We start from the raw sequence: 15,496 nt of genomic DNA, 5'->3' as shown, positions 1-15,496 counted from the left end.
GGTTTCATCCATTAGCCATCTACAGCAGAGCGACATTTCTTGATATTCAGCACCATCTTAAAATATCTTGTTAATTCTACAATGGCTGACCGGCAGCCGTACCGTCTCACTTACGCCAGGCAACTGCCTTGACCCGGCATTTGATTCAAGTTCGCCTCGACTTCTCTGGGCATCTCTCTCTACCCTTACTTTACGGCGCACTGTGAAACAAACAAGACAGGACCAAGTTTTGGAATTTGGTAGACTAAAAGTGAGGGAAAGTGGCGCAGGAGTTCCAATAAATTTTGCGCTTACATTAAGACGGTGTATATCGCTTTACTACTCTGATGGAGGCGCTTCGGGCCTTACGCGGCGGCAGCCACCCCAAGACTAGACGTGTGCCCTGTGGTTCGAAAGCAAACACGAGACGTGGACAGGGATTTTGTGGAAACCGTGTTAATAATGGCGTCTACAGCAGGGAGAAATACCTTGACTGTCGTTCGTGATTTCATGAAGCGTGTTTCCAATACGAAGCGATTTGATCGGCTGATGGGACAGGTAAACGTTATCGTATGTTCTAAAAATAATGTGATGCATAATTGTGATCATGGTGGTTGAGTGGCATAGTTCTGGAATATGAAAATGAGCACTGAAATTGCTAATAACTTGTTATACAGCTCTTTGAAAACCCTCAAATGATTATCTGGTGTGTTGATATGAACCATGGTCATCTAATACAGATAGGATTATCTGGTGTGTTGATATGAACCATGGTCATCTAATACAGATAGGATTATCATCAGGTCAATGCTTTTTCTCATTTAATACAGATAGGATTATCATCAGGTCAAGACCTCATGGGTTCAATTTTGCATGTACGGTACAATGTTGTAGGAGGGAGAAAATATGCTCAAATTATTTAGATGGCCACACAATGATGTTTTATTCATGGTATTTGATACCAGTTACATGGAATGATGTCCAGAACTGGCATTGTTCAGCTGTTTCAAGCAGCAATTGCTGCTAGCATCTCAGAAATGAAGGATGGGGATAATGTGGATATGCACATTAAGTTATATCTTTCCAAGTTCAGCTACCTGGTTATCACCATATACCAAAATATTTGTATCAGCCCTGCTTTTTTAAGCAATTGTCAAATGCTTTTGATTATTTGCTGATCCATGGCTAGTAAGTTCTTTGTGCAGGTATTATTCAGTAGTTTATCCCCAACCCCGCCAACTGGAGTCATTGCAGATGAGGCATTCTGTCCTGCACTCTGCAAGTGGTGCTCCGCAGCAGGCAAACAAGCCATGCCTGAACTATGTTGAGTTGTTGCCCCATTTGACCAACCCCAGCCTGCCTGGTGGCCCAGTTCTACCTGCCCAAATGAAGCCATTGTCCTATCCACCTAGTCCAGCCCCACTCAGGTGGAGCTGTGGGCTGCCTGACCAGCTCCACCCCATTGTGTCCAGGTTGTTGTCGTGGCCGCCGAGCCCGGCCAGCTGAAGGCCCAGTTCACGGTGGCCGAGGAGCACCTGAACGCGGGCGGCACGCTGCACGGCGGCTACACGGCCTACTTGGTGGACGTGCTATCAACAGCCGCGCTCATGACCGTGCCGCCGAACCTGGCCGGCGTGTCGGTCGACCTGAGTGTCGCGTAAGTGGCCCGAGGCGTCGCCTCCACTCCATTGCGCCTGGTGCGCTAGCGCCGACTGCGATGCCCGTCGCTTTCCGTTCTTTTCATCTTCCCCGGGTTTTTGTTATCGTTTTCGCATCTTGTCTGCATAGTTTCCCCGTCGCCTGGACAGACCAAGCGGACGGATGGACGCTTTGTGGCACTGTGAGCAGCGGGGCACCAGGACAGGTGTTCACCGATCCTCGCGGTCGGCCGATGTCGTATCACCGACCATGCCATCCTCCATTTGCCCGGCTGGCCGTCGCACCGCTGTGCAGCATCTGGCGTGTGTGGACTGTGACATTCGCGCCGCCGGCCGCAGGTACATGAAGGCCGCCAAGGCAGGAGACGTCGTCACCGTGGACGCGCTCACGCTCAAGGTGGGACGTCAGTTAGGCTTCAGCAGCGTCGACCTCAGGAACGACGCCGGCCAGCTGCTCGCGCAGGGCAAGCACACTAAGTTCCTGATTTAGTGGCCTCTGGCGGCCGCTGGCTCCACTTGACCGGCGGGGGCACCGGGGCACCGTGTGGGCGCGGACCTGGGCCGGGCATTGTCGGCCGGCGGGCTCCGGCGGAGAACGGCGCCGAGTCGTCAGAAGCCACCCCGACAGTCTTCCAGCGGAGAGACAGTAGTGCGACTGCTGGCGTCCGACGAACTCTACGCCTCGGGGACCAGTGGATAGATGAAATGTCCAGGGTTTCGGTGACAACTTTAATCGTCATTTGACCCTGCTGACCTAACAAGTGCAATGACCCTGGCATTACTGTGTATCAAGGCATTCGCAGCCCGGATACAGTGTAAGGTGCGCATGCAAATGAGTGACCAATGTATAAATAGACTGAGTGCCGGTCTCGGTCGGGCTCCGTAACATCCGTTTCACCACGCTCACATCGTGGGTTTGCCCCGGACAGCTCTCTATGAGGCACACATGACCAAACTCGATGTAGTAGCACGCAATCCAGCCTCCACAACAGGTATCAAAAAGTATTCGCATCCGACGACGATGATCACAGACAACACGATAGCACTGTGCATTTCGAACTTGCCGCATGCACTAGAGGTTCTTGAGCTCCCGCGCGAATGACGTCATGTCCATGAAGTCGCGGCGGGTCTTGCCCTTGCGCGTGCTCGAGAGCTTGCTGTTGACGGCGCCGGCCGCGGCGCGCGCCGTCTCGGCCAGGTCACCGTCGGGCCGGCGGCGCAGGCAATACAACACCTCGTTGACCTCCTCCGGGATCGGGTACGAGACGCAGGCGGCGAACGTGGCGCTCAGGTCGGCCCGCACGCGGCCGCTCAGCGCCGCGTCCCGGGCCACCAGGTTCAGCACGAACACGCCTGCCGCGAGACACTGCATCAGTCACTGGGCGGCGGAGGCAGCAGCGCCCGCGAGCAGACGGTGGACTGCGTGCTCCTGCCACAGTGGCACGGGACTCGAGGGTCGGACGGCGCCCAACAGCGGCGACCGCGCGACTCTGGCCTGGTAGCAGGAATATTGGCAGCCCACCAGGATTCGAAGGCCCAGACGAATTTGGAGCCGCGAGCTCCATTTTTTTGGATCATAAACCCACCTCCACAGATTCCACCACAGGGTCAGGGGAGGAGCAATACATCAACATTCGTTTAGTTTGTGTGACGCTGGCAGCGTTCTAAGGAAACAAATCGCTTCATAAGCTCAATGTGCACGCCGCTTTTGATCAGTGGTGGAGCCCCTGGTCATCAGTGGTGGAGCCCCTGGTCATCGGTGGTGGAGCCCCAGGTCATCAGTGATGGAGCCCTCAGTCATCAGTGGTGGAAACCTTGATCATCAGTGGTGGAGCCCCTGGTCATCAGCGGTGGAGCCGATAGCCACGTGCCGATTCCAAAAACCAACGCGGGGCATTGCGACGGAAGCACTGTCTGCAGTTATACGGCGAGCTATAGCGGTACAGGTGTGGAAAGTGATCTTACGTCCCAAGATGGTGGCGTTCATCAAATATACATGAGTCCGCTGAACTCACAGTACACATTAAAAACCGAACATCCAGCAACGCGCGAACGAAGACCGACGGCAGACGCACATCTTCCTGTCGCAGACGTCAACAGTTAATCACTGCCTCACAGCGGGTCCGCAGCCGAACTTACCGTCCTCACACAGGCAATCGCGGACATCGCGGAGCAGGTCTGGCTCCACGAACGGAGCCGGCGGGCAGCTCATGCCCAAGCTGGGGTCCTTGCAGTCCACGTCAAACATGATGACCGAGTACTGCCGACCTGTCAAACAGCATGACGTCACAGTTGTGTCATGGTTGGGTGTCGGTCAAAAATACATCGCCAACTTAGCGGATCACACAGCAATGCGCGATCGCTGTGGCATTTCTTGTTAATACCAGACGTTCAAAGATTTACTCCCCACAGATATGACTCTTCATGGACGGATGATGGGTGAATCAGATGGGCGCATCGGATCTTTCACACGGAACGGAGTCCTTGAACGCCAAAAATAACTTAGCATTTTTAAACTTAAAGCGCCAAAAAACTAAGATAAAAGACTTTCAACGCCAAAAATATTCATGCTATGAACTTGCAGTTGCTATGTTATAATTTTGAATCTCGCCCAGCTAAATGCATCGAATGCTTGCTTTCTTGGCACATCAAAACAAAATGCTTGTAAGGGTTCTGGTGGCGTGTGAGACCAGATATATTGCCGGCGCTTGCGTCCGAATTAACGCTCCAGGCATCGTTACCCGTTCCGAAGGAGGCCAGGTCAATTAGCTGCCAGTCCCACCCTGAGAACCCTACTTCCCTGGCAATAAGCATAAGAACGTCTTGGGATTTCGTCTTTTGCAAACATTAAAACACAGAACTGTTTGTTAACGCAAGATAATAGAATGAGCAACGCATCAATGCTTCAGCAAGTCAACTTTCAAACACGCATCTCGATATGGAAGCCAGGCATTGCGATCTCGTGTTTCCGGTGGCGTCCTAAAATTTTGTATGCTTCCATGGCCAATGGGGCCGACCAGAATCTCCTGGAGCAGTAGTCTTAGAAAGAATAGCGCGTTATTTAGAGATTTTTATATTTCACCTTTACAGCACAGAAGCTGTGGAGCATATAAGTCAAGGTATCTTGCGGTGGAACAAGGGCCTTGCGAGAGCCTAGGCAACACGCCCGGCAAGTGATATCTGCAGCGACAGATGCATCGCCGCTTCGAAGATACACTGCACTGCTAACAAAAAACGAGCGTGCCCAAGAGCAGTTTTGCCGAGCTTTATCCTGACGTCTACCAAAACGCATCTGTTTTAAACGCAATGCGCTTTACTAAAGCCACGGTAACAGAGCGACCCTCAGGTACCAGGTGGTCACTGTACACGACTGAGAGGTGTTAACTTCAGTCGGCGTGAGCTGCACATGAGTGCGGGCAGCTGCTGGGTCGGTACGGCTGGACCCCGAATGGCATTTGCCAGCGGCCGGAAAGGCGAGAGGAGCTTCCCCATCACTGACGGTGTCAACCGGAGCGGTGGGAGCCGCCTAAAGACGCGCCCGGTCGGCGGTCGGCCGGTCGCCCTCCTCTGCCTGCTGCTGGCGCCGAGTCTGCCGCGGCCGGCGGCAGCCGTCAATAGCACGGCGCCGCCGCCGCCCGGCGCGGTAGCACGCTACCACGACTGCGACTGCGGCGTGCCCATCTACCCGGTCGGTCGCATCGTGAACGGCGTGCCCACGCGCCGCGAGGAGTTCCCCTGGATGGTGGCGCTGTTCGCCGGCCGCTCCTTCCGCAACCCGCCCAAGTGCGGCGGCTCGCTGGTCACCGACCGTCACGTGGTCACAGCCGCCCACTGCCTCACCTACTTCTCGGGCCTGTCGCCGTCCAACACGTACGCGCTGGTCGGCGCCTACAACTGGACCGACCGGTACGACGTGCACAAGTCGCAGCTGGTGCGCGTGTTCGACGGCTTCCCCATGTCCACCTTCGACATGGACAAGTTCGACGGCGACATAGCGCTGCTGGAGCTGGAGCAGCCGGTCGAGCTCAACGCCTTCACCTACCCCATCTGCCTGCCGCCAGCGAACTTCACGCTGGAGCACGCGGCAGACGGACCGTTGCTAGTGATCGGGTACGGCCGGCTGTGGGCGCTCACCAGCGACGAGACGGGCCCGCAGCCGCAGGACCTGTTCAAGACGGTGCGCAAGATGCGCCTGGTGGACGGCCCCACCTGCTCCGAGGACCGGCAGGTGAAGCGCACCTTCCACAAGTCGATGCCGCTGTCGGCGCGGCAACTGTGCGCGTACGGCGATGACACCGACTCGTGCCAGGGCGACTCCGGCGGGCCGCTGATGTACTTCGACCGCCAGCGGTACCGCTACTACCTGACCGGCCTGGTTAGCTACGGCGCCATGCACTGCAACGCGCCCGGCCTGCCCGGCTTCTACACCAATGTCATCCACCCGAGCATCCGCAACTACATCGCCTGCAACATCGTCGACGGAGTCACCTGCAGGCACTGACGCCGGTGGCGCGCCCTTCTCCGAGCTGCTCCGCGGCGTCACGGCTGCATGACCGCGGAGCGCGTGGCCTAGACGGCCAGGCGCGGTCAGTCGCAGCATCAGGTGCGCGCGACCCTTTTGCGCCTGACTCGGAGGAACAGCGACCGCGCACGTGTCGCGCTACCGACCGACTGAGACCATGATGAGACCGCGGCACGCCGCTGGGAGGGTCCGAGTCGAGGCGGGCGCGCGAGCTGACTGGCGGAGCCCGGCGCCCACGCGCAGGCTGCAGCGGGCCGCTCGCCGGCGCATCGGCTGCCCTCTCTGTGTCGACCTCGAGCCACGCCAAGCCGCACCACGGCTGGGACTGAACACCTGGGCATGCCGACACTGCACACGTTCGAGCGCGGCACAGACGGCGACCGAACGCAGGCGGGCGCGGCAGCGAGGCACGGCCAGGCGGAGCTGCCGCGGCGGCCGCCGGCGCGGCCCCACAGTCCCACAGGCTGCAGGGTGTCCGGCGCCCTCCCGGCGGCGCTCAGCTCAAGTTGGGAGCGATGTCACGTGATGTGGAGGCAACTGACGAGGTGAATGTTGGGAGCGATGTCACGTGATGTGGAGGGAGCTGACGTAGTGAATGTTGGGAGCGATGTCACGTGATGTGGAGGCAACTGGCGAGGGTGAATGTCGGGAAAGGGATGAATACTAGATCGTCGACATCAATAGCGTTGCCAGATTACGAGATCCGGTGACATCAACAGCGAGCATTCGACGACGGCCTTTGTCCCCAATGGGAGGGGACTACACCTTACCCTGTGACGCGTGTCCCTTGGAACACACGCGCCATTTGACGCACTCCCAACGCACACGGTGAGACCCGTAGGTTTACAGTGAACTGTGCTAGGCGTAAGCACACACACACGACAAGAATAAAAGGCCAACATCCATTGGTTTTTGTATCGTAGAAATTGCGAGCACTGACAAAAACGTGGAAGTAGTATCTGGAAGGTCAACCAGGCAAAGTTCGCCGAAAACGAATGAATGCAATGAGCACCACCTTCGAAACAATCGTGTGCGTCCGGAAGTGTGGAGAGTATTCGGTGGCCGCCGCCCTGGCCGCATTCAGTCACTGAGTCCAATTCAGATTTCCGGTGTTTTCACGTTTGAAACCCAATCCATCCGACTGGGTACTACAAGGCCGGCGTGACGTCATTGGAAAACCCCCATCCCGAAAGCGTGGAAGGATCACCACTGAATAAGAGCATGACCGTCCACTTATTAATCGTTCCCAGCAACAACATCCGCACATGTTACCAAAAAACAAACAAACAAAAAACACTCAAAGAAAAAACGATTATGATAATCTTGAAGGGATTATGATAATCTTGCTAAATGATATCAAAAAGGGAAAAGGGGAGACTTCCGCATAACAAAATGTCAATTGCCCTTGAAGCTGAACTACTACGTGTTTGACCGCGTTGAGCCCAGCGCTGCAGTGGTTCACACTGGGCGCTGCATTGTGCGGTGTTCCGGCGCCCTGGAGACCCTGACCCCGTGTCCCGGGATACGCCAGCCCGTGCTGTACGGCCCTGTCAACCCATGCACCGACCGCGCTGCGCCGGGTGGTGCCGTCCCGGCTGATTCCTACAACGACCACGTTCAATACGCTTCGAGACAAGTCGTACACCAATGCCGTTTGCTGATCGCGGACGGCCCGCGCGCTCACCCTGCGTTTTGCAGTCCCGGATGAAGTGGAGGCCGTCGGCCACGTGCACGGTTAGCCGCCGGTCCTCGGCGAAGTCGAACCAGTCGCGCGCTACGGCCACCATCTCCGGGTCGATGTCCACCACGTCGAGGGCGGCCTGCACGCGGCAGGTCGGCGGGTCGGATGGGAGCGGAAGGCACGGGGACAACAACCGGCGACTAACGGTACGGTCACAGACACAGAGACACACGCACGCACGCACGCACGCACACACACACGCACACATATCATATATAATATATATATATATATATATATATATATATATATAATATATATATATATATATATATATATATATATATATATATATATATATATATATATATACATATACATATATATATATATATATATTATATATATTATATATATACATATATATATATATATATACATATACATATAGATACATATATATACATATATTATATATATATATATATATATATATGTATATATATAATCAGTCTTAATTTATTAAACCATACATCAGCTCAAGACGACCCAGTACATGCTGCCGACGAAGGCGAACCCCGAACGCAAGGACGCCCGGCGGCGGCCATTACCTGGCTGAACTTGTCATGTAGGAAGCGCGCCAGCCCGCCGCCACCCAGCCCCACCAGCAGCAGGCGGGCCGGCCGGTCGGCAGCACCGGCCAGGCCCAGGCCGGCCGCCATGTACCGATGGTGCAAGCACGAGAGGTGCTCCGCGTCCACCGCCAACGAGCGCTGGCCGCCCTTCGCCGCCACTGCCGCAGCGGTCGGCAGGTCAGTGGACGGCATCATCAGCATCATCATCCATCATCATCTAGGCGATCAATGACGTGCAGCAGCTCTCCACGGGTGGTAGGTGGCAGCCCAGGCGAAGGAGAGCGCATACATCGCGAAGACGTCAACGCGTGATCCCGTCACCACGCACGCGCGGGAAATGAGGCAGCAGGACACGGCGACAACAGAGCACCACACATCAGCTGTCAATGAGAAAACGGGACACAGCTTGCACCCAACCCCAAGCAGCCCGTTGGCCGTTGTTAGTCAAACATATAAGCCAGTCGAAAACAGCACAGAGCAATGTCTGAACAGGCAGAGGAAGAGCGTGACAGCTGACGGCCGCTGGACTGCCGTGAACCGCAGCACGGCAAACCTGGTTTGAGTTTGGCCTCCGACTGAACGATGTTGACGTTCGAGAGGAAGACGAGTCGGCGGAAGACGTCGCCATGCTCGAGGTGCACGTCCTCCACCACGTAGTCGCCGGAGACGGCGCTAGTGCCGCGGTGACGCAGCTCCCGCCGGCCCCAGGTCGCCGGCACAGGTCAGGAACGGCACCTGTAAGGGTCACATAGCACCAGGCATGGTGTTGGTCAGGTCATGGAGGGTCAGGAATGGTGTCTGTACGGTCACACAGTGTCAGACACGGTGTTGGAGCGTCAGGTCAGGTCAGGTCAGGTCATGGAGGGCCATGGGGGTCCAGGAACGGCATCTGTGCGGCAACACAGCGTCCGGGACGGTGTTGATAAGGTCACAGAAGGCCAGGAACGGCACCTGTCCGGTCAGAGAGTCGGGGACAGTACTGATCAGGTCATGGATGTTCATGAGTGTCGTCATGTCTATCGGGCCATAGGCGTGAGGACCGATTACGCACGATATCAGATACTGGCATGGAGACGAACTCAGGCTTTTGGCTTTGAAACCAAATCCGAAGCCAAGACGCAGACGAGCCCCAAGTCGAGGACGAGCCGCTGGCTTTGAAGTTTTCTAATTTAAAGCCAACGCTGAGGCTGGTGGCTTCATGCTTTTAAAACGTTCACGCCGGATCCGAAGCGCACCCGCGTGCAGACAACGTCTTCCACCTATCTGGCGGCTTCGAGCGTAGGATACGTGAAGCCAAAGCCGAAACCTTTGGTTTAGAATCCCAAGACCAGAGCAGGAGCCGACTCTGGCGTGCAGCAGTGTTTCGCGAAAACCAACCCATTTTCGGGTCTGCTAAGACCGCATGGGATCACATGACACACAATTAGGGTTTCGCGGGGTGGCTGAGACCAGGTGGTGACATAACAAATAGAAGATTTTCGAATGTGTGGTTGTGCATCGTTTCAGACAATCAGCTCTCCGACCGTTGTCAGGCATTAATTGGTGCTGACAATTTGTTAATTTATTTTTTTAACTAATTGGTGATGGCTGATTGATCTTCGGCCATGTATACGCCGCAGCCTCGAAGGGGTGCATGGCGTGGTAGGTTGACAGGACGAACAGGACTGTTTTGTCGAGTAAGTCGCAAACAAAGAGAAAATGACCATTACGGTGTAGAGGCCATCAGCTCAAAATGAGATATGGCCGAGGTCGGTGCTCAAATTAGAAGGCTGAGGACGAAGGCGGAGCCCGATGTTGAAAAAAGCACAGAGCTGAAGCCGACGCCGTTTCAAATCGCACGGGGAGATAGTCGAAGCTCGTCAGCCGGGGAAAATAGTTCAAAGCCGAAATGGAACCAAAAACCTTTGGCGGAAAACTGGCATTTCACCAAAACAGCTGCCGAAGCCGGTTTCGTCCCATGCTCGATCAGACAGGTTAGAGAGCAACGATAAATGCGTTTTTCATATCACAAAGAGTTGGAAATGGTGCCTGCTACTTGTCACGTCAGATCGTCAGAATGGCACCAGTCACTCACCAGGGTCACAACTGACACAACGGGCGGAGAACCGCGGCAGGCAGCCGTGGTGACCGCGTCACTGCATGCTCACACACATACCCTGCCGCGACGCCGACCAGGCCCCCTGAGCCGGCCGGCCTCTGACCTGGACATCGTCCCGGAGGTGCGCCGGCCGCAGCTGGAGCACGCTGCCCGACAGCTGCTCCTGCACCTCCTGCAGGGCGCCGTAGCGCCGCCGCCGGTCCGGCAGGTGAACCACCACCAGCCGGTCATGACCAGCCGTCTCCGCCAGCTGACTGGCGGCCGGCCGGCGTGCCGAACAGCCACTCCGTCTCCCTGGCGACGGCTGGAAAGCAACGGTGACGCACGGCCGTCGTCCGCCGCCGCCGCCCCTGGTAACAGTCAGCTGCCGGCGCTAATGCACGGCCAATCCGTGTCCCTGGCAACGGCAGCAGCCGGCGGCAATGCACGGCCAATCCGTCTCCCTGGCAACGGCAGCTGACGGCTCTAATGCACGGCCAATCCGTCTCCCTGGCAACGGCGGCTGCCGGCGCTAATGCACGGCCAATCAGTCTCGGCAACCAGAAGCGGTGACACGCAGCTACTCCATATCCAGGGCAACAGGATGCGATGGCCGGGCGACACGTGATAACCCCGTCTCCCTACACCCGCAAAAGACGGCTGTGACGGCCAGATTGTCTTCCCAACAACAGAAATGGGCGGCGGCGACGCACTGCCACCGGACACCATTCTCTAGCTTCAAACACTTCGAGTTCCGATAATGGGCGGCGGGGTCCTCACCGCCCCTGCGGCACGATGAAGATGGCGAACGCCTTCTTCGTCTTCTTGCGCCAGCGGTCGACGACGAAAAGCGTGAACCTGGCCTCGTCGCTATCGGCATCGCACAGCTCCAGCCGCACGTCCTCACCGCTGCCAGGAGCAGCCAGACCGTGGCGCGTGAAGGCGAACTGCTGCAGCCCGGTGACCGCCTGCCGCACGGCGTCGGCCGAGGGCAGCCGACGCGGCCGCTCGTCCTGCAGGCTCACCTCCAGCACCTGCCCGGCGGCGCGGCGCCGGCCCCGGGTCAATGACCAGGCGGCCGTCTCGCCTTTGGGCTTTCACGCCGGGCATGGCATTGTGTAATCACATGCTGGTATCGCTACGAGACGTGGAACACGGGCACCGAGATCGTTGACGAACGGAAACTTCCTGGCTGAGATAATCGGCTTCAGCACGGCTCCCGACGAAATAATCTTAAGCAAGGACAAAATTGTCCGCAACAAAACTGTGCATACGGTTGCAATAGTAGCTAGATTTCCTCCACAAACTGACACCTGCCGGCCCAAAGCCGCAAAAAAGCAATTTTGTTTTGCTGAAAGCCATCGACTTTTCGGATTTATGACAGCTCAAACACGCAAAAATATCCAAAGCAAAGGATGAACTTACGCTCATGGGCTTCCGGTCCGGCAGGAGTTCAAACTTTGTGCACACCACAATAAAGACAGGGAAAGGTATCCCACCGGAGTCGGAGTTCTCAGCACCCTTACACCTGAAAAAATACACACATTACATGGCGAACATATTAAAAACCCATGGTCACAAAATGAAATACTAAAGGATGAGATGTCGGGTGATTGCTGGCATGTGTTACAAATGTGGTCCTTCAACTCTCATCACCAACATTAACACAAGCAAAATCCCGACCAGAGGACCGATGGCGAGCTTTTCAAATCGGGCTAAGCCACTCATTACGCACTCATATCTTAACCATCCAGACGGCGTCCAGAATACTGTGGATCTCTGGTATGATCTCAAGACGTAGTCCAGAACACCAGCATATCGTGATAAACATGATTTGGCTGTACACTGAAAGTTCACGAACAAGATGCTTAATTTTAGCATAACCACGATGGCAGCAATCGACATTTCTAACCGCGAAGCACTGACGAACCCCGAAACACCATCACGGAATACCAGAGCATCAAACAAAGTTAGCTCACTTCCCCAGTAATCGCTGAGAGCTTACGACCTGTGCCACTGCCTGTGGCCTGACCTGCAAATGCGAACCATCCAGCCCTGCTGTGGGAACCACTCCAGCAGCTTCTTGAGAATGTGGCCCTGCAGCAGCGACACGCAGACGTACCTCCCGCCAACCTTTAGCACCCGGCCGATCTCCTGAAACGGCACCGCGGTCCGTCGTCACGCACCTCCAGCAAACCCTCGCAAACCCTGAGCAAACCCTGAGATGTGGACGTGGCTAGCTGCTGGAGTGTACCTGCACAGCACACCAATATGACCAGCGAGGAGGCTTCTCCACGTCCAGCACGTTCAACGACGTCACGCGCCTCCAGCAAACCCTCGCCTGAGATGTGGACGTGGCTAGCTGCCGGAGTGCACCCGCACAGCATACCAATACGACCGGCGAGGAGGCTTCTCCACGTCCAGCACGTTCAACAACGTCACGCGTCCGCACGCGGAGCCATCACAGCAACGGCGATGACGCACCGTGAACATGGTGTCCACCATGCGCGCCGTGTGCTCGTCGTCCTGGGTGAAGACGGCGTCCAGCGTGCCCTTGTCGAGCACGCACGTGAAGTTCTTGTCCGGGAACTCGAGCTTCATCAAGTCCATGCGGGTGAAGGTCATGCCGAGCGGGCCGTATTTCTGCAGCATTTGACGAATGACGACCTCGCTGATGTCCACCGACACCATCGACCTGAAAACGGCACCAACCTGACGGTCAATGCCAGCTGATGTCCACGACACCATCGACTGGCCAGACACCACATTGATTGGGCAAACACACCATTGACCTGACAAATGTGCAAGGCACTGACAGATACATGATAAATGTGACAAACGTGCCATCAATTCAGGGAGTATGCTACTTACTTGACAAGCACGCCAGCACTTTAATACATCTAGATAAAGATATGACACTGTATGTACCAACTCACTACTTACCCAATAAACATACAAGCCACATTGCATGTCCTCAATATTACAAATCGGTTACACACATTGGTCAGATGGTTACACCACCAAATTGGATGGCAAATGATTGAACTCACAAAAACACCAATCACAAGATAATCCAGCAAGCAATTATTCATTGTTATCAATAATTCAAAAGCAAATACCTCACTGCTTTGAAATGAGCTGTTCATATGAAAAACAGAACAACCTGATGGAGGTGTACTTTAGTTCATATGTATGGTGCCTGAAGTTTGTTTTGTTGCCCTTTTAGCCCTAGCTGTTACATGCTGCTGTACAGGACCTCAAAGCAGCAATGACTTAACTGCTCCTCTGCACGCCTTTTTTATGAGTGACCAAAATAATGTGCCATCAGTCTAACTCTTTTACAATCATGTAACATGAAATGTGCACAAAAAAACTGCATAGCTTCCAGAATGGCAATCTAAAGGCAGAGATGTTGCAGATTGATATTATGATGTGTAAGTTTACAGAACAGATTGAAGCTGCATGCCTTCTGCTCTATTCAGTTGCCCATGTGCCATGCCTTCACAGACAACACAGTAGTATACATGGAAGACATATTTGCATAGCAAGTAGTTACACTTTTGCTGCACCTGAAATGTGTGTCTTCCTCAAAGAAACCAGCTTCACTTACATCATGCCTGCTATTCAAACTTCACGGATCAGGATCTTTGATCAGGGATCTTTGGATGGATACAAAGTCCAGCCTGAGCATGAATCAATTCCTCCACAAACACTGCATCAGTTGCATAAGTTTAACAAGTTCAGCATGCACAATGGATATGTTCAGCACATCACTAAATCCTTACTTGTATCCCACATTCCACATGTCTGCGCTGAGAGTAGAGTTGCCACAGCCAGCCACAAGAATGTGATCCTTGGTGCGCACATACTTTCCAAGGACATCACTTAGTTGAGGGTACTCTCCATACCTGTAAAAAAGTAACAACAAATATCATAGTCATCATGACTGGAAACAGACACATTACATGTGTGTGAAATACAAATTTTGATTTCAACTCAAACATGTAACATGCCACAAAATACTTATTGAGGCTGACAGTCACACAGGTTGCTGAAGTACAAGGCAGAATGTGATTACCGGTGGGCTTAAGGAGTGCTTCCATGACTAGAGCATGATAACACAACAACATAACCTAATATCATGCATTAGACAAATCCAAAGTGGGCTATACATTGTCCTGGAATGATCAAATCAACAAACATCCTGTTTTCAGCAAGGGCACCTATGATGACACCAGCACCAAACATTTACAGAAAAATTTTGAAGCACAAGCCACTGATGACCTCACTTTCCAAGCAACAAGCAGCACCCGTATGGCTCAAATGCACAGACAAATAGATCAATATGCCTCCACAATGCACATCTGCCATTCCCATGGAGTACAGAGCTTATTAACACCAGGCTCATTCGAGATCTCTTGAATTAAGCTTATCCTATGATTCACACTTAAGCAGACAATGACACCGTTTCTGTTCACATACTGCAGTGAAGCATTAAGTGATCAGAGCACTCAAAGCCCTCCCCAAAACAATTGTCACATCACAGTTCTGACCATTCAAAAGCATCAGATCCTCGCTTGGCAAAAAATGTTTCCCAATACTGCTTCTCATTGAACTGCTGAGCAGACTTTGGCAATAAATCCATTGTGTATCTAACACAATTGTTTCAATTCATCCACAATGCATCCAGCGCCAAAGCCGTTTAAGCCAGTGCGTGTTTTCTTGAACACATGTTCTACGTTGAAGAACCGCATGCTTTACGATTGAAACGGTCGCGTCATCCACGCCTACCATATAGTTTCTGTTTGTTATACTAAAACGCTGAGGTTTTCAGAAAGTAATGGAATGACTTTTTATCCCTTACACACGTTCCTTCATCGCTATAAACGGTATGGCATCCCACGCGCAATCGATCGATTTTCTGATGCCAAATGGGTATGAAAT

The 15,496-nt window shown here is 53.9% G+C and overlaps 2 protein-coding genes across 2 annotated transcripts; one reads left to right on the top strand and one right to left on the bottom strand.

The window, feature by feature from the left end:
- Positions 1 to 338: 338 nt before the first annotated feature.
- On the top strand, positions 339 to 2,223 carry LOC119105697 (acyl-coenzyme A thioesterase 13-like). The gene is made up of 3 exons (XM_037229164.1): positions 339 to 537; positions 1,452 to 1,636; positions 1,977 to 2,223. Exons 1-3 carry the CDS (start codon positions 442 to 444, stop codon positions 2,125 to 2,127), a joined length of 432 nt encoding a protein of 143 aa, XP_037085059.1. The 5' UTR covers positions 339 to 441; the 3' UTR covers positions 2,128 to 2,223.
- On the bottom strand, positions 2,224 to 15,257 carry LOC119105698 (eEF1A lysine and N-terminal methyltransferase-like). The gene is given in 14 exon segments (XM_037229165.1): positions 2,224 to 2,990; positions 3,777 to 3,905; positions 7,844 to 7,979; positions 8,452 to 8,633; positions 9,029 to 9,145; positions 9,147 to 9,210; positions 10,677 to 10,826; positions 10,828 to 10,867; positions 11,333 to 11,586; positions 11,978 to 12,080; positions 12,585 to 12,706; positions 13,037 to 13,247; positions 14,338 to 14,460; positions 15,106 to 15,257. Coding segments are annotated over 14 exon segments (2,004 nt in total). The 5' UTR covers positions 15,198 to 15,257; the 3' UTR covers positions 2,224 to 2,709.
- Positions 15,258 to 15,496: the final 239 nt, after the last annotated feature.

Source organism: Pollicipes pollicipes, unplaced genomic scaffold, assembly GCF_011947565.3.
Source record: "Pollicipes pollicipes isolate AB1234 unplaced genomic scaffold, Ppol_2.1 Scaffold_6138;HRSCAF=7277_pilon_pilon_pilon, whole genome shotgun sequence".
Lineage (NCBI taxonomy): Eukaryota > Metazoa > Arthropoda > Thecostraca > Pollicipedomorpha > Pollicipedidae > Pollicipes > Pollicipes pollicipes.
This window is presented reverse-complemented; position numbering and strand designations above follow the sequence as displayed.